The following is a 22,381-nucleotide window of genomic DNA, read 5'->3' as shown; positions in this document are numbered from 1 at the left end:
GCAAGCTGATCATCATCTGCCTATTCAGTTAAAAGGAGGGGCTCCTGGAGCACCTTCCTCCTCTTCTTCATCATCAGAAGCAATACTAAGGCAATCTAAAATCACACATTGCAAAAGGTCGTTACTGGAAAAATAATTGTTCTGCTGCTCTTCTAGAGCTGATTCAGCATCCGTATTTACTTCAACCTCCTTTATGAACCATGTGACCTTGCCGCGGTGGGGAGGCTTGCGCGTCCCACTGACGCAGATAGCCAAGCCGCAGGTGCCACCATATCGGATGGGTACTTGTTGAGAGACCAGATTAACGAATGGTTCATCGAAAGGCGGGTAACAGCCTTTCGGAAGTTGCAAGGGTGGAAGTCTAGATGATTGACTGATACGGCCTTGTAATAATACTCAACATAGCTTAGCTGTGTTGATACTGCTAAACGGTTGAAAGCAACGGGAGAATACAGCCGTAACCAACTCCTGAGGACATGCAGCTCTCTCTGTATAAATGATGTACTGATGATGGCTTCCTACCGGGTAAAATATTCCGGAGGTAAACTAGTCCTCCGTTCGGATCTCCGGGTGGGGGACAACACGAGAGGGGGCGAACATCAGGAAGATGGACACTGATATTCTGCGAGTCGAAGCGTAGAATGTTAGAAGTTTGAATCGTTGTGGTAGATTAGAGAATCTGAAAAGGGGGATGGATAGACTAAAGTTAGATGTAGTTGGTATAAGTGAAGTACGTTGACAGGAAGAACAGGATTTTTGCTCAGGTGACTACCAAATTATCAACACGAAATCAACAAGGGGAAATGCAGGAGTTGGTTTAATAATGAATAAGAAAATAGGGCAGCGGGTAAGCTACTACGACCAGCATAGTGAAAGAATTATTGTCGTCAAAATAGACACCAAACCAATGCCCACCAAAATAGTGCAGGTCTATATGCCTACTAGTTCATCGGATGATGAGGAAATCGAAAGAATATATGAAGAGATAGAAGATTTATTACAATATGTAAAAGGTGACGAGAATTTAATTGTGATGGGAGACTGGAATGCAGTGGTAGGCCAACGAGGAGAAGGTAATACAGTAGGAGAATTCGGTTTGGGACAAAGGAACGAAAGAGGAACCAGGCTGGTTGAATCCTGCACTGATCATAATTTAGTTCTTGCCAATACTTGGTTCAAACACCATAAACGACGGCTGTGTACGTGGACGAGACCTGGAGACACTGGAAGGTATCAAATAGACTTCATTATGATTAGGCAGAGATTCAGAAACCAGGTGTTGGATTGCAAAACTTTCCCAGGAGCAGACATGGACTCTGACCACAACTTGTTGGTAATGAAATGCCATCTGAAGTTGAAGAAATTGAAGAAAGGAAAGAATGCAAAAAGATGGGATCTAGACAAGTTGAAAGAAAAAGTGTGAGGGATTGTTTCAAGGAACATGTGGCACAAGGGTTAAATGAAAAGGCTGAAGGAAACACAATACAGGAAGAGTGGATAGTCATGAAAAATGAAGTCAGTAGGGCTGCTGAAGATATGTTAGGAAGGAAGAAAAGATCAACTAAGAATCAATGGATAACTCAGGAGATACTAGACCTGATTGATGAAAGACGGAAATACAAGAATGCTAGAAATGAAGAGGGCAGAAAGGAATACAGGCGATTAAAGAATCAAGTGGATAGAAAGTGCAAGGTAGCTAAGGAAGAGTGGAAGAAGAAGTGCAAGGATGCCGAAGGTTGTATGGTCCTGAAAAAGGTAGATGCTGCACACAGTAAAATCAAGGAAACCTTTAGAGAAAGGAAATCTAGGTGTATGAATATTGAGAGCTCAGATGAAAAGCCACTTCTAGGGAAAGAAGACAAAGCAGAAAGATGGCAAGAACATATCCAACAGTTGTACCAAGGTAAAGATGTAGATAATTTGGTTCTGGAACAAGAAGAGGCTGTTGATGCTGATGAAATGGGAGACCCAGTTTTGAGGTCAGAGTGTGACAGAGCTGTGAGCGACCTAAATAGAAACAAGGCACCTGGAATTGATGACATTCCTTCTGAATTACTGACTGCCTTAGGAGAAAGCAGCATGACAAGGTTATTCCATTTAGTGTGTAAGATGTATAAGCCAGGAGAAGTCCCATCCGATTTTCTGCAGAATGTTGTTAAACCTATTCCCAAGAAAGCCGGTGCTGACAGATGTGAAAACTACCGCATCATTGGTTTAGTATCTAATGCTTGCTAAATTTTAACACGTATTATTTATAGAAGAATGGATAAACAGGTTGAAGCTGAGTGGGGAGAAGATCAATTTGGCTTCAGAAGAAATGTAGGAACACATGAAGCAATCCTGACTTTACGTCTGAATTATGAGGATCGAATCAAGAAGGACAAGCCCACGTATATGGCATTCGTAGATCTAGAAAAGGCATTCGATAATGTTGATTGGACCAAGCTATTTACGATTATGAAGGTGATTGGGATCGGATACCGAGAACGAAGAATTATCTGCAGTCTGTATAAAAATCAGTCTGCACTGATATGAATCGAGGGCTTTGAAAAAGAAGCAGCAATCCAGGAAGGAGTGAGGCAAGGCTGCAGTTTGTCCCCCTCCTCTTCAATGTTTACATAGAACAGGCAGTAAAGAAAATCAAAGAGGAATTTGGAAAGGGAATCACAATCCAAAGAGAGGAAATCAAAACCTTGAGATTTGCCGATGATATTGTTATTTCATCTGAGACTGCAGAAGATCTCGAGATGCTGCTGAATGGTGTGGACGAAGTTTTGGGTAAGGAGTACAAGATGAAAATAAATAAGTCCAAAACAAAAGTAATGGAGTGCAGTCGAACGAAGGCAGGTGATGCAGGAAATATTAAATTAGGAGATGAAGTCTTAAAGGAAGTAGATGAATATTGTTACTTGGTTAGTAAAATAACTAATGATGGCAGAAGTAAGGAGGACATAAAATGCAGATTAGCACAAGCAAAGGCTTTCTTAAGAAAAGAAATTTGCTAACTTCAAACCTTGATATAAGAATTAGTAAGATGTTTTTGAAGACTTTCGTGTGGAGCGTGGCATTGTATGGAAGTGAAACATGGACGATAACTAGCTCAGAAAGAAAGAGAATAGAAGCTTTTGAAATGTGGTGTTACAGAAGAATGCTGAAGGTGGGATGGATAAATCGAATCACAAATGAAGAGATACTGAATCGAATAGGTGAGAGGTGATCGATTTGGCTAAATTTGACAAGAAGAAGAGATAGAATGATAGGACACATCTTAAGACACCCAGGACTTGTGCAGTTGGTTTTTGAAGGAAGTGTAGGTTGTAAGAACAGTAGAGTAGACCAAGGTTTGAATATGACAAACAGATTAGAGCAGATGTAGGATGCAGTAGTTACGTAGAAATGAAAAGGTTAGCACAGGATAGGGTGGCATGGAGAGCTGCATGAAACCAGTGTATGGACTGATGACTTAAAGAACATTTACTTTAAATGTTTCCATATTTGTACTCAATATTTTCTGAATATTGATGCCATCAACAAGTCTACTCCGAGTCTGCTTTAACTCATCTTCAAAATTACCAACCTCTTCATCTTCATGACTGTACGAGTTAGTCCCAACCAGCCTTTATCTCAGGGAGTGTTACGGTCCGAATCTATCGCAACTAATAAACAAAAACAAAAAAATTATATTGAAATATAAGATCTCAAACTAAATGTAAAGGCGCCATCCAATCAGTACTACAGGGTTGAACGGGACACTCTAATCTTTAACTTTAAGGCTCATCATAAACACACAAATTATATATATTCAGATCAAAGGAAAATTATGAAGGCTCCGTCCTAGGAATGGGGACGGATATTTAAACGGTCACCAAGGGTTTACTATTCTACAAGAACAAGAACCTGGAACTGTTTCCTTGCAAATGCTAAAGGAGCATTTTATTTAAGAAAACAAAATAATTTTTACACACAACAAAATCTGTTGACCCTTGATTTGCCGGTAATTTGGCAAATTATTCCTGAAAAATGATTAGATAATATTTATCACTTTTGACCACCCTTCCATTTGGGTGGTGGAACCGTTGATATCTGAAGGTATCAGATTTACCTTCGTTAACACCATGACCATATTTGGTCATGGACCAATTACCTGTTGGCTAAGTAGGCGCGATCACATGGACCATGTTATCGCCTCCACTTTGATTGAGATGAGACCAACCCGGGAAACTACAAACCTCTCCCCGGGTTCCTAACCAAGATATGCTAATCGTTAGTTCAAGGAAACGACAAAGAGACTCTAACCTAATGGTCCAGATGTAGGGATTTGCCTTCATTTCACGACTATTAACTTAACTTATTATTCACAACAACTTGACAATATTATGTTATTTCGCCAGCTGACTTCCCTAGTATCATTCATCATCAGCATCCGAAATAAGAAAATAAAATAAAATAATAAGAAATATTATTATTATTATTATTATTATTATTATTATTATTATTATTATTATTAATAGTGGAGATCGTGATTATCGTAACCCGTAATTATCCTCGCTATAATACTTCAACTTCTCGCTCTTATTATTCTCATATGAAATAAAAAAGTAGCTTCTTTTTATTCTTCTTCTCCTTCTTCAAATATTCTCATTATTATTATTATTATTATTATTATTATTATTATTATTATTATTATTATTATTATTATTATTATTATTAGTTAAACATCTCAAATTTTTCATTTCGACTCCCAACATCATTATTATGTCCAAAATATAAAAAGTACATTCTTCTTCAAATATTTATTATTATTATTATTATTATTATTATTATTATTATTATTATTATTAACTAAAAAATAATAATTTCCCTTGTTACACGGTAGACCACTCTTTAAATGTTTAACGCATAACCCCTTTTACTTTTCCGATTTATTTTGGCACTAATCAATCCAGACATGATATACTTGGAATATTATTATTATTATTATTATTATTATTATTATTATTATTATTATTCTTTCGAGAATCTTTATTTTTATTCCCCATCTTTATAATTTAGTCACATACGTTCTCTCCCAAACAGAAATCACCAAGATCCGAATTCACATCGGTCGGGACATAATAGTGTTCGAACCCGCAACCTTATTTTCGTACTGTCGTTAATTCATGGAGACCATATGCTCCTAAGACAATTCTCAAATCCCATAACACCTCGCAGTTGGGCAAATACCTCCAATCTCTGCAAGTGTTAAATTATTCCTTCCTTTTCCATTTTGAAGTCCATTTATCCATCGGAACTCTTCAAAACATTTTCATTAATTAACCCTCCGTGTGTGGACTCTCTTCTGCCACTCAATACACCGGTATATAAATACAACCTCTATGTAGGCCTTAAGATCCATCTATTTCTTCATCAACATCAGTACAATTCACTTTCATTTCGGGCCGGATTTCTGTCCCACAAAACTCCAAATCTCAACTTTTGGCTCAAATCACTCTGGGCCTCAAACATAGCGTGACCATATTATCAAAATGCCTATCTCGTTTCTACCAACTTTTATTTATGATTATTATGGAGTCCAAAAACGTTAAATCAACAATTAGTGTTAAAATCGGATTCAAGCCCAAATTAAATATTCATGCCACATATTATCTCCACATTTAAATTACTTTAATTTGCAATCATTCTATCCAATTAGGCCCGTGCCTTTATTCTCAGAGATTATTATTATACACGCCTTTACACATTACCCAATATTAATTTATTACTCCGACACTTCTACCGATTATTATTATTATTTTGTCCACTGGCGAACTTCGCGATATTTACAAACAAATCAATGGACTTCATTCCGTCCCACAACAATTTAAATCACTTGGCAACCCTACCTCTGGATTATCTTAACAACATGCCTTAATATCTATAAAAGTTCCGATACTGGAAAAACACTTTGGAAGCACTTCTAAATGAATATTAACATTATCTTTACGTGAAACGTGCTCCATATCATATCAAACAACTCAAGCACTTGAATGAACAAATAAACCCTACTCTGCTCTATTTAATAATCAACATTATGATGAGTACTTGATCTAATTATGTACATATTAATTTGTCCCTTTGTCTATCTATCTTTGAATTTATACGAGCCGGAAACGGCTCGTTTCACAATTAAGTTACATGATAAATTTATATGATTTCCTCCCTCTAACGATAGCAGTCTACAAATATTTTAAAAGGTTACTCATCTCTGCCCTTGTAGTCTGCTAAGGCGGACGAGAAGCACAGGCCCCGTCCAGTCTTAGCCCTGCATCCTACTGGTTTTCATGCCAGCTTGAAGAAGTAATCCAATGCACTTTTCAGATTTACACATATTAATTTTCAAGATTTAAAATTTTAACATTTTAACAAATTTACACACACTAATATTGAACTGAAACTTTACACTTCTGGCCTTGATCTGACCCGCCTAATTCATACACATATTCTTCATTCCTTCCCCGGCACTAAGGAACTTGTGACACCTCGATATCACATTCAAACGGCCCGGCGCGCACTTGATTTTCCCGTCTCACGTTCGCGTAGCTGACCAGGTATCAGTTTATAATCGACTATTACTGGGTGAAATACATGGAACACTCGTGACCGTTCTCACGTAACGTACTTCCTAATCTGTTGGTAGAATCTCACACTCCGTAATTTATGCTTTACTGAGTCCTGTCTATTTGAAACACTTCATACTAGTATACTGCTCAAGACTGTAATATGAGCTACATCACGTCATGAATCACTGTACTATGTAACAATATAATACTTCGAACCCTACTCCACGAGTAAATACACACATGCACCCCTGGCGTAATTACGGCTTGAACAAATTATCAGAAGTTGTCACGCACCCCAGGCGTGGTAACAGCTCCAACACTTTATCAGAAGTAGTTGTCAGTCCTTGTCCACGACCTCATATTTATACTTGTATCCCCTCTCTTCCGAGTCCAGGGGAGGTCATCTTAGGACGCGCAGTCCCGATATCCTCATATGACTATTTGCGCCTTTGCCAGTGGCTTAAATATGGGATTCAGTGATGTAATTATGTTCTCAAAGGCTCTATACCAATTCTCAACTATTATCGTTCGCTGGTAATCGTTATATTTGCGAATTTAGCTGCCGTATCCCAGCTCGGGATTTCGCGCTCTATTGTGGCGTCCCTGGCCGGTAGCTAATCAACGAATAGCGTCCATGAATTCTCAGAATTACACCATGCAATCTCCCGCAATTATTAACTTTTTATAAGTTTTATAATATAGCAAGGCTCCTAAATTCCACCTTATTATAAATTAATAACTCACTTCCTTCTATCAATTTAATCCGCGGAGTTAGCCTCGCTAGTGCTTTTTACAATACGAAGTTGTCGCCTTGCTTTGGTCAAGTGAATTTTTCCATTGGTCCACACCAACCACGGGACCGAGAAGGCTCATATTTTTTCTTCAGGTGCCAACCTCGCGTTCAGCTCTTGTTAGTACATGGAGATACCTTGCCATCATTTCTACGAAATCTGCACCCGGCTCTTTGCGCTGTTGCCACTACCTATTCTGCCCGGGGCTATGAAAACTTTCCGCAAACTTGTCAACAACTCGTGCCTTTCTCTTTCCCCCTTCGTCACAATTTCTGAGAATTCTAATTCTGCCGTTCATTGTGTTTGTTAATCTCAGTGGAGACAATAGTCTGGTGTAGGTTTCACAACATCCTCTCGACCTGGTCTGTATTTATAATATACAAAGTAGGAACCTCTCGCTTCTGAAAATGAAATATATATTCCTCCATAAATAATTACAATTGCATGACGCTTATCACACCCCCACCAGGGCGCAATATGGCAAATTATTTTGATTATTACAGATCACAGCAGATTGCAACGACGACAATGAAGAAAAAATGAATTTTATATTAAATATGATGTTTTCTATATGTCATTAGAAAAATCTATATTACTGTATAAAATGTATATTGTCTGAAATACGCAGTTTCCTCCATTTTATTAACTAATTTTTACATTTTGATAAAAACATTGAATATGTACGTAAATAAAAAAATCTTAAAAGATTATTACATATCAATCATTTTCAATTTCTATTTTCATTTCTGTATTGAAAATTTAGTATAATGTGAAATATGTTTTTTCTATATTATTATCTCATTTAACTGCTTTATTTTCTTTAAATATCGAATATGTATGTAAAAATAAAATAAAGATTTTTATATTACTTCTATATTGAATATATGAAATGAAATGTCGTATGGCTTTTAGTGCCGGGATATCCCAGAACGGGTTCGGCTCACCAGGTTCAGGTCTTTCTATTTGACGCTGTAGGCGACCTGCGCGTCGTGATGAGGATGAAATGATGATGAAGACACCACATACATCCAGCCCCGTGCCATTAGAATTAACCAATTAAGATTAAAATACCCGACCCGGCCGGGAATCGAATCCGGGACCCTCTGAACCGAAGGCCAGTTCGCCGACCGTTCAGCCAACGAGTCGGACATAATGGATATATCTGGATGCATTACACTAAATCTCTGATGGTTTTGTTGATATTACATCAATTATTTTTACTTCTATTTTCATTTCCGTATTGAATATGTAATATTATGTTCTCCATTATTTTGAAATATTGAATATGTTTGTAAAACGTAATAAAATATATCATTTCTATATATGATTGCATAATACTAAAACATCTCTGATGTTGTTGATGCTAATGATGGCGATTTTGATGAAAATGACTAATACAATTTTAAAAAGCAATTTTTTTTATTTCTATAATAGTTCAATTTTTACTGTCAAACATCTCACTTCTATTCCTCATCATTTATCCTTCTGTATTATTTATCCTTATGTATTATTATAAGACAAAATATGCTGCTACTTCTTCTTCTTCTCCGCCTTAATCTGTTTACCCTCCAGGGTCGGTTTTTCCCTGGGACTCAGCGATGGATCACACCTCTGCCGCCTCAAGGGCAGTGTCCTGGAGCTTCACACTTTGGGTCGGGTGTTACAACTGGGGAGAATGACCAGTACCTCACTCAGGCGGCCTCACCTTCTATGCTGAATAGGGACCTTGTAGAGGGATGGGTAGATTTGATGGGACAGACAAGGAAGGGGGAAGGAAGCGGCCGTGGCCTCAAGTTAGGTACCATCCCGGCATTTGCCTGGAGGAGAAGTGGGAAACCACGGAAAACCACTTCCAGGTTGGCTGAGGTGGGAATCGAATCCACCTCTACTCAGTTGACCTCCCGAGGCTGAGTGGACCCCGTTACAGCCCTCGTACCACTTTTCAAATTTCGTGGCAGAGCCGGGAATCGAACCCGGACCTCCGGGGGTGGCAGCTAATCACGATAACCACTACACCACAGAGGCGGAATGCTACTACTTAACATGCTAAAAAAGTGAATTTTTATCATATAAATATGTGTCGAAAGATTATGTTCCTGATATATAAGACAGAAGGTAAGTGTAACATAATTCAAACAATACTATTTTATTTTCCTTATCCTCCTCCTAATAAATCTAGTAGCGTTTGACAACCTTTTCCTCCTCCTCATAATCTTCCTCCTCTTTCCCCTTTAGACTTAGTTCTAGAAGGAGGAAGGAAGACCTCCTCCTCCTAATAAACCTAGTAGCGTATTATAACCTTTTTCTCCTCCTCATAGACTTCCTGCTCCTTAACCTCATATACTTTATTCTACAAGGATGAAGGAGGAATTCTATGTGGAGGAAGTTCCGACTCCACTGAAAAAATCAATCATTTATTTTACATTGCCTGTTTTTTCGTAAATTGTACGGAGAGTATTACTTCATATGTACGTTTGAAGCTTATGTTCCAGTTCGAAGCCTTATCAATAACTTGTCAGACTTGTCAATGTTAAATGAAAAATAACCAAAATTGTATGTGCTTTTTGAGCATGACTTTAATGGTTTAATTCTTGAAGGCTTCAGCTAATTCTGCTGCTAGACGGGATGATAGGTGACCTGGAAGTAAGGTTGAGACGTGTGTTTACCTAACCTCACACACAGGCTCTTTACCGTCTGCTCTTATAAAAACGTAATCAGTTTGATGACATGTACTTGGGGATAGAATGTTGTTATGATATTATAACCCAACTTTGTTACCGTACTTGAAACGCTAACCTAACCTCCTACTCGATTTTTATTGACTCCCCTTAAAGGAGTTGGACGCGTCAGGTAATTTATAGGTGAGGATAACACGTGTGTTAACCTTGCCTATAAACGTTAACCTAACCACACACTCTCCTCCAACGTTACGCCCCTATGAATAAAGCACACGTGTTAATCACTATGCCATATCCGTAGTACCATTCGTACAATGTGTAGCGGCCATATTGTTAAAAATTCTAAGCCCAGCTACAAAAGCCTGATGTTGCCCTGGACCGTGTCTCGTAGGAACAAAATATTATCGCCATCTTGTCCAGTTAGGTTGACCCTGGGATCGAATCTCAAAATTGTGTCTGTAACGTTAACGCACTTTTGAGATTAAGCCTGGAGTCTAATCCAACCCTGTTAGGTTAAGCGTTCACTCTTGTCCATAATAACGTTGGCTGTTAGTTTAAGCTTGCACTCATGCGCATAGAACTTGGGTCTATAAAGTTAACGCCCTTGTAAAATGAAGCCTGGGGTCAAACTAGGGGTCTGTAAGGTTAAGCCTAAAGACGTAGTCATCGTAACGTCATGTGAAGTTCAGGGTGCACTGTTATCCAGCAGTCCGCATTTGAGACTGCCTTCGCTGTGACGTCATGTGTGGTTAAGCATGCACTCTTAGTCAGCACATTTCGTGCGGCGGAGGTCTCTCCCAGGCGCGTGTGTGTGTGTGGTGGCGGCCTGACAATCTAAAATCTACTATTCATGGAGTTAACTGGCAATGGTTGGCTAGTAGGTTAGAATTGCCAATATCGCGCAGATTTGTAGATCCAATATAGATAGTTTAAATGATATGCAATATACAGTAGCCTATATACCCCAAAAATACTCCATTATAAACTTGGATAGATAACCTTCTTGTGTAATTTTCCTTAAGTTTCTGGCATTCAAGAAATAACCTCTTATGATTCATCCAAAATGACTTTAGTTGGTACCTTTTAGGAAACTATCGTTGAAATTGTTCTCCAGGTTATTCAAATCGCACCTCGATGAAATAACTTCACATTCAAATATTTTGCTCGTGTAATGTACTTGAATACATGGTATGGTAAGGGTTATTCTGCCCGAAGGCAGGTCCGAACCTCCGCAGAGGTGTTCCTGAGCCGGAGTTTACGTGCGGTAGGGTGGCCAGTTCCTTTCCGCTCCTCCATTCCCTTACCCCCACCAACAGCGCGTGGCAACCCATCCAACTCCTGACCACGCCCAATGTTGCTTAACTTCGGAGATCTTACGGGATCCGCTGTTTCAACACGGCTACGGCCGTTGGCTGAATACATGTAAACACATTTATTTGCATCTTCACAAGAGCAGAGAATTTGTAGTAGGTACATGCTTGAATCAGAGCACAGGTTGTAACGTCATCAAACGTGACTTTTGTTTACAAGGAGAGGTTAGAATCTATTGCCGGTGCTTCTCTTCCCCAGCATCTCACACTGTGAACGATTGTAAGATGATAATAAATTGTACTTCTAAGAACGTAAGTGCATTAGTGGTGCGCAGAAATGTCATAGCGAGATTTCCGAAACGAAGTAATTTTATAATCCCCTTTACCTACACCCGAAATAGTATAGATTTAGTGAACATTGATATCGCAAAACAGAAAGAAATCAAAGCATTTAGCAATATGTATTTGGCCTGTTGCTATTTCCAGATGGGTGTGGTCCTTTTGTCTCTGGTTTTTGACACACGCCAGAGCAAAATGTAGCTTCCACCGAAGTCCCAGTTTTATTTAGAGCTGTGACAGTATGGTAGCTGCTGAGGTGTGGGTGGCGCTGAGTGATGACATTCCGAGCACGACTAGTACACCTGTACATTATGAAAGATGTTCTTCATAGGGCTGGTCCTGCTGCAGTAGCACTTTCTTATCCAGTGAGGAAAGCAATGGCAAACTACCCTCACCACTTGGCATTCATTATGGCATCGCCATCGATTTTTGAGGTTTCCCTATACCCTTATAAGCTTTAGTCGTAGTTCTGAGGATACAACCAGCCTCCGTCCCAAGGACTTAACAGACAGACCTATAATTCCGAAAAATTAACTTACCAATGTGCCGGACGCAACGGTCCCTTATAACATCCGTAGAATTATGAACATAAATATTCAACTTGATATCGAAACTAATAGAGCGTCAATAATCTTGTCAAACGATTGCAGAACTAAAAAAATCGCCTGGGAGTTTCAAAAGTGCCACGATATGGCGTATTTACGTAGAAAAGGTGCGATATGGGCAACTCCACACCAATACTAGAATTTTACAGACCTAGCATCACAAATTTCTAAGTACTTTTTACCAGAGATGAACTAAACCCTCCTCTGCAGCTGCTAGAGCCTCTCGGCCGGCCAGAACAGTGGGTTTGTACCCTCCAGTCACGACGCAGGCGAGTTCCACTCTCACACTTGACCCTCACGGAAATTAACAGGGGACGTAGAGAATTGTTTCGTCGCGCTCACATAGGGGATTACATCCAACATACGTATGACTAGAGAGAAAAAAGGAAAATGTCTTGTGATTATACTCCGAGACGAATGTATATTATGGCATTAACGATATGGTTTATAAAGTTTTAAGACAAGTGGTGGTAAAGGTTCTTGTACGAAGTAATAAACGTGTGTTTATTATTTTTTAGGGTTTCCTGAAACAAGCGATATGACAATACGTTCCTTTAATGTTATTTGCTTTACGTCCCACTAACTACTTTACGGTCTTCGGAGACGCCGAGGTGCCGGAATTTAGCCCCGCAGGAGTTATTTTACGTGCCAGTAAATCTACTGACACGAGGCTGTCGTATTTGAGCATCTTCAAATACCACCGGACTGAGCCAGGATCGAACCTGCCAAGTTGGGGTCAGAAGGCCAGCGCCTTAACCGTCTGAGCCACTCAGCCCTGCAATACGTTCTTACGTGACTATGTCACTAATTTCTATGTCAACGAATAGATCGAATTCGTCTCCTTAATATAATCCTAGATTACAACCAAAAAGCTCTGAGATAAGGCAGACACTACAAGAAAAACTTGGGGTACCGTTAGATGGAACTATTGGTGTAGCCCCATATTATAACAGGCACCGAGCGCTGTAGATGCAGTCGCTTAAGTGCGGCCAGTATCCAGTATTCGGGAGATAGTGGGTTCGAACCCCACTGTCGGCAGCCCAGAAGATGGTTTTCCGTGGTTTCCTATTTTCACACCAGGGAAATATTGGGACTGTACCTTCATTAAGGCCACGGCCGCTTCCTTCCCATTCCCAGCCCCTTCCTGCCCCATCGTCGCCGTAAGACCTATCTGTGTCGGTGCGACGTAAAGCAACTTGTAAAAAAATGTATAATATACCTAAGAACCGGATAATTTCTTCCAGAGAGGATTTTTTAAAATTTAGTGCGAATTTTAGGCGCAGTTTACAATTGTGGTTTCTGTGGGTTTTTATTAACTTCCTTATACAGCATGTAAGGTCCAAAAGCATCATACAGTTTGGCCCAACTGCCAGGGTTTCACTGCCGGACGAACACTCCAGCATGAGTGCTAACCTGTTGTTCATCTCTGCTGTATTGCACTCAGAAAATCATACGCTATGAAAGAGCCATCGTAGGGGTGCGTGAGTGGGTTCAGGCACAGGACGTGGTAGTATAAAGAAAATATGAAAATAATGAACCACACCAAGCAGGGTAACAAACACTTCAGGATGCACGTACTACGGTGTTGGACCACTCGTAGTATGGAAGCAGGTGGCGATACGGCCAGGCATGGATGCATGCAGGCGTCACGTGATCTCCAGAGGAAGATCGTGGCACAGTTAGCGCAACTGACCCACTAAATCTGCCGTATTTGCCGTCTAAGTAGGCCTCTAACGTTCTCATTGGCCAAGAGGTCTGGAGAAACTGCTGGACAAGTCAGCAAGTTATCATCATGAAGACTAGCCGGGAATGATCCTGCTGAGCAAATGGCTTGTCGAACTACACCGGGAAAAAGAGCACACACGGTGGCAGAATTTTGCGGAAGTGTCACCACGCCGTCAGGTTTCTTCACTCACCACCAATAGGGAGCGGGAATCGAAGGAAATGTCACCCCGCAACATGACACCTCTCGTTGGGGTGATGTGTCATTCCACAATCGAGCGTGGAGCCCTACGCTGACCAGGATGTCACCTGACTCGAATTCGGTCGTTGTCTGTATCCAGGTAGAACCATGATTTAGCGCTGAACACCACTCGTTACCAATCCGCAAGCTACCATGCTGCTCGTTTCTAGAAGAAGTTCAAATACGTTCGGTGATGCTCAGGTCGTAATGGTAGACATCGTAATGTGACGACAGAACCTGCTCTGTTAGGCACCTGGATATGGTACTGGTGGACACTGGCATATCCCCTGTTGTCATGACATGTTTCTGGATGGTACTCAACGACGCCCCTGGAGTGCTTAGAGTCTGTCACACCTCCCTCAAAGTGACCTGGCTGGTTAAAGGCTTGTCGAATCTGCCGTCAGGGAGCATGCTGCGTGTTCACTCATCTTAGCCCTGTTACACACACTGCTACTAAAGCTTCATTCGGTGCCTTGCATCTGTGACTGTGGGAGAGACTTGTAAGCCCCTAGTGGCACTTCGGCACAAGCAGTCAGCATTAAATGAAAATGGAACACATGCTAGCCTATTGCGATTATGTGTGACAATCTTTGTTGTACTGTCGCGAATGGTTCATGGTGCGTTATGTTTTAAACGTGTGTATTTACTATCCATCGCTCGTACAAACCGTCGAGGTTCACTGCCGTCACTCAAGTGTTTCTCCCCTCTGTCTACAGGTATATACTTTACTGTTCGGTGCCACTAGTTACTACTCTCCTGTGCGACCTGTATTAGTCATTGGAGCTGATATTATACATGGGAGTTCTTCATCATACACTAATTAATGTAACATGACACACTTCTTGAGAATGCAATCTTGAATTGAGAATGTTTCCTTGATAGTGCTGAGGTTACGGATTGACTGCTCCAAGGGCCTTCATGACCTGTGCAGAGATGGTTTTCCTTTATAAATTAAGTAGACAAAGTCCACCCAAGGTTCACTCTCGTACAGCAAAGTCGGCTGAAAAGCGAACAACGTGAGGATAGTTCAGTCAGCGAACTGACTTCCTTCTTACAAAATGCCATTGCTCGCCACTGGGAACTCACCGCGTTAGCCTTGCTCTTTCTTTCAGTATAGCACCAACCTTGAAGAACATAAATCCTGAATACTCGAAATGAGACAGTTTCTCCAATTCCATATCCCCTACCTGGCATCTAAATTTCTTAGGTTTCTTCCCAAATAACATCCTAGGAAATGCTGATTTTCATCATATTCCGTGCATCGCTATTCAAGGACCAAGTTATTGTAATAGATAGCATGTTTTAGACATAGTTTTTCTTTGAGAGCAAATTTTAGACATAAACCAAACTGCTTACTTTGCTTTCACTAACTCCACCCCATCCCAAGATTTTATACTTTCATTAAATGATCCACATAAATGATAATGAAAGTGAAATATTACAGCCTTGCCTAACCCCTGTTACTATTTTAACCAATAATTAGTTCTGCCACCAACTATCACTGCACCCTAATTTCCATACAAACACCTTAACCCTTGCCATGCAGTATTGCTGAAAGCTACTCATTTGATTCCGAAGTTCTACACATGTTAATGACTACCTTTTTGAACTTTTCACTGATTAAATACGGGAACTTCTGTCTAATTTTCTTGTAATGAAGATTTGCTACCCGTATATGCTCGCAGACAGACTTCAGTTTCTGTCTAGGCTTATTTATATTACGCTTACTCTTAACAAGATAGTGGTCAGAATCGTCGAAACATCTCCGAAGTACCGGCATATTCCATGCAGATTCGCTGAATTCAAAGTTGGTTATTACATGTTCTGTTGTGTGTCCGGCATATCTATCCTCCCAAAAGTAGAGGTGAAAAGCCTTTTATTTGATGTATGAATTTATAACTCCCAATCCCGTTCTAGCACAGAAATCAATATTTTTTCCAAATCCTATTTCCTTCATTATCATTCTCAAGTTGTCCATCATGTTTTCATACCTTTCGGTTCTATTTACAAGTGCGCCATTAACTCAGTAATATATTTGCTGTTTATCTTGCTTCCTCCTTATCTCCTCATATCCAAATGGCGTTTATTGGTAGTGTGTCCACATACCTCCTACTTGCTGGCTCAATGAAACCTACACCTATTATTTTACAAACCCCATTGATATTGATGTCACCCTATTGAATTCCATTTCATCTGCTGAGTTCTTTGTACCTCACAGTTGCCGATTGGATGTGGGGCTCCGTTGCTCTATTACAGCGGCTGATAATGAATGCAGTTATGAAGTAATAGCCATTCTGCCGGAAAGAGTGTGGCAAAGCGAGCAGTTGAGTCATTTTACTGCAAACACGCTTGGGCGCAATGGTGGTCAGCACAGCAGTACATGGGGACTGTCTAAAGATATGTAAACCACAACATAGGAACCAGCTGTCTGATCTGAACGTGAAAAACGTCCTTCACTTTTGTGAAAGACACTGACTCGAAACATTGGGCAGTACTGCCAGCATAGAATTATCCAGTTCTTTGGTCACATCATGCGACGTCGAGAAGGTAGTATTGAAAAACACATTAGCTTAGGAAATGTGCCTAAGAAGAGGGAACGTGGATGAGCTCCTACAAGTTGGATGGAGCGCATAAAACATGCAAATCTCTCACACAGGAAATCCATTAAGTGGAGGACTGCAAAGGATAGAATCTTATACAGATAATGTGCTGAGAGTTACCGATCCTCAGGACTGAGGGAACATTGATAAGAGAACAGACCAAATGTGAGCACCAAAGATCTACCGGTATTACATGCCGACTGAAACGTTATGGCACTTTCGGATTTCCACTGAACGCACCCCGGATTGAATTCGTGACAATAGACGCAAGATGGTAGTTCTCTAAACAACTTGGGCACTGCTACTTACATAGGTTAATGAACTATTTCGTTTCGTTTCTTACTTTACGCTGTAGACATTGCGAGTTCGATCGCATGTAACTTACCGATGGAGTTCTGGAGCGCGGTTTGCAGCAGTTCCTTCTCCCGGCGACATTCTGCCTCCAGACGCTGGTGTTCTTCAGGAGAACTCAGGCTTTGCTCCAGCTGAAGGGTACTGTCATCTAACAGCTGCTTACTGGCTTCGTACTCCTCTAGGGATTTCCTGAAAGGCAGAAATTCCGTGTTTACCATAGAGATATGCTTCTTGTTCTTTACTGAAGGATTCAGTGTTTTTACATTTGGCAAAGGTAAGGTCAAACCGTAACTTCCACTGAAATCTTAGTCTCATTTCAGGTTGTGACACTGTGAGAACTCCCCGCGTACGGGCGGTGCTTTGTGATGGCATTCATACTAGTGAATGTGCTACGAAACAAGTAACATATCAGGCCAGTTGTGCTGCACTAGCTCTTTATGGCCCAGTGCAGTAAGCTTTGACAGATTACCTCAGTCTTTATTAATGACCGAGTAAGTTGGCCGTGTGGTTAGTGGCGTGCTGCTATGAGCTTGAATTCAGGAGATAGTGCGTTCGAACCCTACTGTCAGCATCCCTGAAGATGGTTTCCCGTGTTTTCCCATTTCCACAGCAGGCAAATGCTGGGGCAGTACTTTAATTAAGGCCACGGCCGCTTCCTTTCCAATCGTCGCCCTTTCCTATCCCATCGTCGCCACAAGACCTATCTGTGTCGGTGCGACGTAAAACGAGTTGCGAAACAAAACAAAATATCAGTGCCAAGTACGCCTCATCATGAGACCACCATCGGATCTTTTCTTTTTTGCTGGTGGCTTTACGTCGCACCGACACAGATAGGTCTTATAGCGACGATGGGATAGGAAAGACCTAGGAGTTCGAAAGGAGCGGGATTCGAACCCACTATCTCCCGGATGCAAGCTCACCGCCGCGCGCCTCTATCCGCACGGCCAACTCGCCCGGTCCATCGGATCTTATGGCTCTTCTGTGTGACTGGATAACCTTCGCCAGTGCTATTTCAGGATCCAAAGGATCCTTTGGGCTGGTGACGTAACAGACAGACTTCATGGCAATGTGCCGTAATAAGAAAAGAAAGAAATGTAACAGAGGTAGGGTATTTTCATCCAAATCTAACTAAGCATTGTCTCCCTTTCCCAAAGTCGATGGCGTAAAATTTCCGTACTCACATTAGATACAAGTTGCTTTACGTACCACCGACACAGATAGGTCTCATGGCGACATGGGAGGTGAAAGGGCTAGGAATGGGAAAGAAGCGGCCGTGGCCTTAATTAAGGTACAGCCCCAGAATTTGCCTGGTGTGAAAATGGGAAACCACGGAAAACCATCCTCAGGGCTGCCGACAGTGGAGTTCGCACCCACTATCTCCCGAATGCAAGCTCACAGCTGCGCGCCCCTAACCGAACGGCCAACTCACTCGGTCACATTAGATACGGTTTGAACTAAATATGTTTGGAATTTGTAATGTTATATTACTGGGTCTTCAATTGACTCTCGACCGCCAAATAAATAAATAAATAAATAAATAAATAAATAAATAAATAAATAAATAAATAAATAAATAAATAAATAAATAAATAAATCTGCATTTCCGGCTGTCTCCCAGGTGTCAGATTTCCCCATCAATCGTTTACCTAGTATTTTCTTAAATGTTTTCGAAAAACTTGGAAATTTATCGAATAGTATGGTGACTATAATTACATGATAAGCAGAGATATAATTGGCAGTTTTAAAGCAGGTGAAAAAACATACAAACCAACAATATTGCAGATAGATGCGAGCTTGTATCCTGACTTCGAATTAGGCACACTGATTAGGAGGTCAGGCGTTAAAATGATTTAAAGCAATGCAAAGCAATGTCTCAGCTACCACATAAATAAAGCTGGCCTTTTTATATCTTGCATTAACATCTCACAATCTACAGTATCCATTTTAGGAGTAGGGGACAATTTTTTAATCCACACCTAGTACTGATTATGATGATGATGCTTGTTGTTTAAAGGGGCCTAACATCGAAGGTCATCGGCCCACGTCTAGTACTGGAGGGGGTGCTATGTTATTCTGATGTCCATAGACGAGTATGTAACACTATTCATTGTGCCTGAGACCAGGTCTCATGATAATGTACTATCGCTACATTTTGCTGGTGGGAGTGTGAAAATCCCTCAGAAATACCAAACTCAGGTTTAACAATGACAAATGGAGGTCGAACAACTCAACACCGTTCTTGTGGTCCTTTTCTGAGGCCGACTTCACACGATAATATACTTTCTGGTGACTACCTTCGGCCAAGAATGGTTCGTAGTGTGGGTTATTATAGTCACATCCTAGTTCGTGAACCACTGGCAACACTTGAGTGGTCCTGCCACTAGCAGTCTAGTGACATCTGAAGGTGTTCAAGTGTTCCAGCCTCGTGTCGGTAGATTTATGAGCACTCCGACACCGGAGCGTTCCTGAAATCAGTGAAAGTACTGTAGGTAGTGGGATGTTGTTTTAGTCGTTGCGAGCGTTTTAACGTCGCACCGACTCGGTTAGGACTTTGGCGACGGTGAAATAGGAAAGGGCACAGCCTCAACATTTGCCTCGTGTGAAAATTGGAATCCATGGAAAACCATCTTCACATCTGCCGACGATGTGGTTAAAACCCATCACCTTCCGATTACAAAATAGCAGCTATATGACTCGAGCTGCGTAGCCAACTCGCTCGGTGTAGTGGGACACAAAACCAACAACACTGTTACGTGCAATGATTTTACATCACATTACTAAGAAACTGAAGCACCTATTCTAATACCAGACAGAATAATAATGTCACTTCTTTACGTCCCAATAACTGCTTTTACGGTTTTTTGGAAGCGCCGAGGTGCCGAAATATTTTTCAGCTTGATTTCTCTTACGTTCGGATATGTCTTCAGATATGAGACTACCATGTTTGAGCACCTTTAAATACCACCAGATTAAGCCGGGGATCGAACCCACCACCTGGGCTCTACCGTCTGAGTCACTCAGCCCGGCATACTTGAAAGATTCGAAATTCTACCTTAATCCACCATCATTATCTACAACCATTCTTTCGCAATCTCTGCTGCCACGTCATGCATGGAATTCCCTCTATGCCAACACTACGGACGTGACTTCCCTTAAGGTGGGTTAGCAAAGGTGCTTATTTGATTCATCAAACTAAATTGTGGGATGACCGAGGTATGAATGAATGAAAACCTACAACCTGTTTTCCAGTCAGTGACCGGGTCAGGGATGGAATGAATGAAGCCCTCATCTTGCGGCGAGGATAGGAATTGTGCCTGTCGCACTCCTCCGGGGCAATGATCAATGACTGACAGATGAAATAAATGATAGTGGAGGGCAGTAGCGTAGTCAAGATTTCAGTTTGGGGGGGGGGGGCATTCATCCAGAATGTAGGTGGTGTAGAATACCTAAAAAGAAATGAGTGTCCTTGGATCCAAGTAAGAGTGGTGGATTCGTAGGGATTCCGGAAGCTAATAGTAATCTTCTTCTTTTTATTCACCCGTTTTTCCCACATCTGTGGGATCGCGAGTGCGAACTGTGTCGCACATATGGATTTGGCCCTGTTTTACGGCCGGATGTCCTTTCCTACGCCAACCCTGTATGGAGGGATGTAATCACTGTTGCGTGTTTCTTTGGTGGTTGATAGTGTAGTATGTTGTCTGAATATAAAGAGGGAAGTGTTGGGACAAACACCCAGTCCCCGAGGCAGAAGAATTAATCAGACGCGATTAAAATCCCCGACCCGGCCGGGAAACGAACCCGGGACTCTGACCCGAAGGCCTCAACTCTGATCATTCAGCCAGTGAGTTAATATACATTATATATAAAAACTCCTGGGGTGTCTGGACTCCCCGGCTACCTCTGTTGCTCTCATCCCAACATAACTGCAGCATTTCATATATTCCGAGTAAAAGTGAAATGAATGAAAGAATAAACAGTTTGAGTAAAGATGCAATATTGTGGTTTAGAATAAATACGGTAATTTTATTATAATAATCGTCATGTGATAAGCAATAAAGAAGTGAAATTTTATACAAGTAATGCGGCAAAGAAACACACACACACACACACACACACACACACACACACACACACACACGCAGACACACACACACATCGAATACAGCTTTCTCGCCCTTCTTGTCCATGGCTAGATGATAAAGCCAAGAGAATGATGGCCCACCGTGACTCGTTATTTCGACATTATAAACAAACCCTAGATGACACAGACTTCGAATCTTACCACATCTTAAGAAATCGCACAAAGCGGTTAATCAGAAATAAAAGTGTATATATTTCCGGAATTTAGCTAATAACTTAAATTCTAATCGCGCATGGGACCAACTTAGTGCTCTGGGAATAGGTAAACATCAAGAGAGACAGACAACTCCTGACATTCCACTGGACGAACTGAACGATTACTTTAGTAAAATAAATATTCAACCTACCCCAATTAACTGCACCGACTCACCGCCCTCTCCTCCAGCCAATCCACCATTAAAATTTCACAGTGTCACAGAAAGTCAGGTTAAAAAGGCTTTGTACTCGATTAAATCAAAGACTAGAGGTGTAGATGATATTCCTATTACTTTTATACATAACATTATGGGTACTGTCCTGCCTATACTGACGCACATACTGAACTACAGTTTACTAAACGGAACTTTCCCTCCTGTCTGGAAAACAGCCAATATTATATCGGTATCTAAGAGTTTAGACCCACAATCAGCGTCTGACTATCGTCCCATGTCCATACTCCCTGCGCTTTCTAAAGCCTTTGAACGTTTATTATACGGGAAAGTTCTGGAATACCTAGGCTAAATAAAAATGCTCTTTTGGACCCTTTGCAATCTGGATTTAAGAAGGGTTACTGTACTGCGACAGCACTTTTGAAGGTTACTGAAGACATTAGAAACGCTATGGACAAACGAAAGCTCACAATACTTATCCTTCTTTACTTCAGTAGCGCCTTTGACACTATAGTAACTCCGACTATGATAACGAAAATGGAACTGCTAAATTTCGACCTGGCTGCGCTTGAGGTTTTTAGTTCTTATTTGAGTAAACGTCAACAGCGTGTAACAGTAAAGGACAAGGCCTCTA

General features: G+C 41.0%; 1 protein-coding gene across 1 annotated transcript in view; it reads right to left on the bottom strand.

The window, feature by feature from the left end:
- LOC136862774 (cilia- and flagella-associated protein 36) overlaps window positions 1–22,381 on the bottom strand; it is a 126,028-nt gene that overhangs the window by 33,103 nt on the left and 70,544 nt on the right. The window contains exon 5 of the mRNA XM_067139020.1: window positions 17,271–17,428. Within this exon, the coding sequence (XP_066995121.1) occupies window positions 17,271–17,428 (158 nt within the window). The remainder of the gene's footprint in view (window positions 1–17,270; window positions 17,429–22,381) is intronic.

The sequence above is a fragment of the Anabrus simplex genome, chromosome 2, assembly GCF_040414725.1.
Source record: "Anabrus simplex isolate iqAnaSimp1 chromosome 2, ASM4041472v1, whole genome shotgun sequence".
In the NCBI taxonomy this organism is placed as follows: domain Eukaryota; kingdom Metazoa; phylum Arthropoda; class Insecta; order Orthoptera; family Tettigoniidae; genus Anabrus; species Anabrus simplex.
This window is presented reverse-complemented; position numbering and strand designations above follow the sequence as displayed.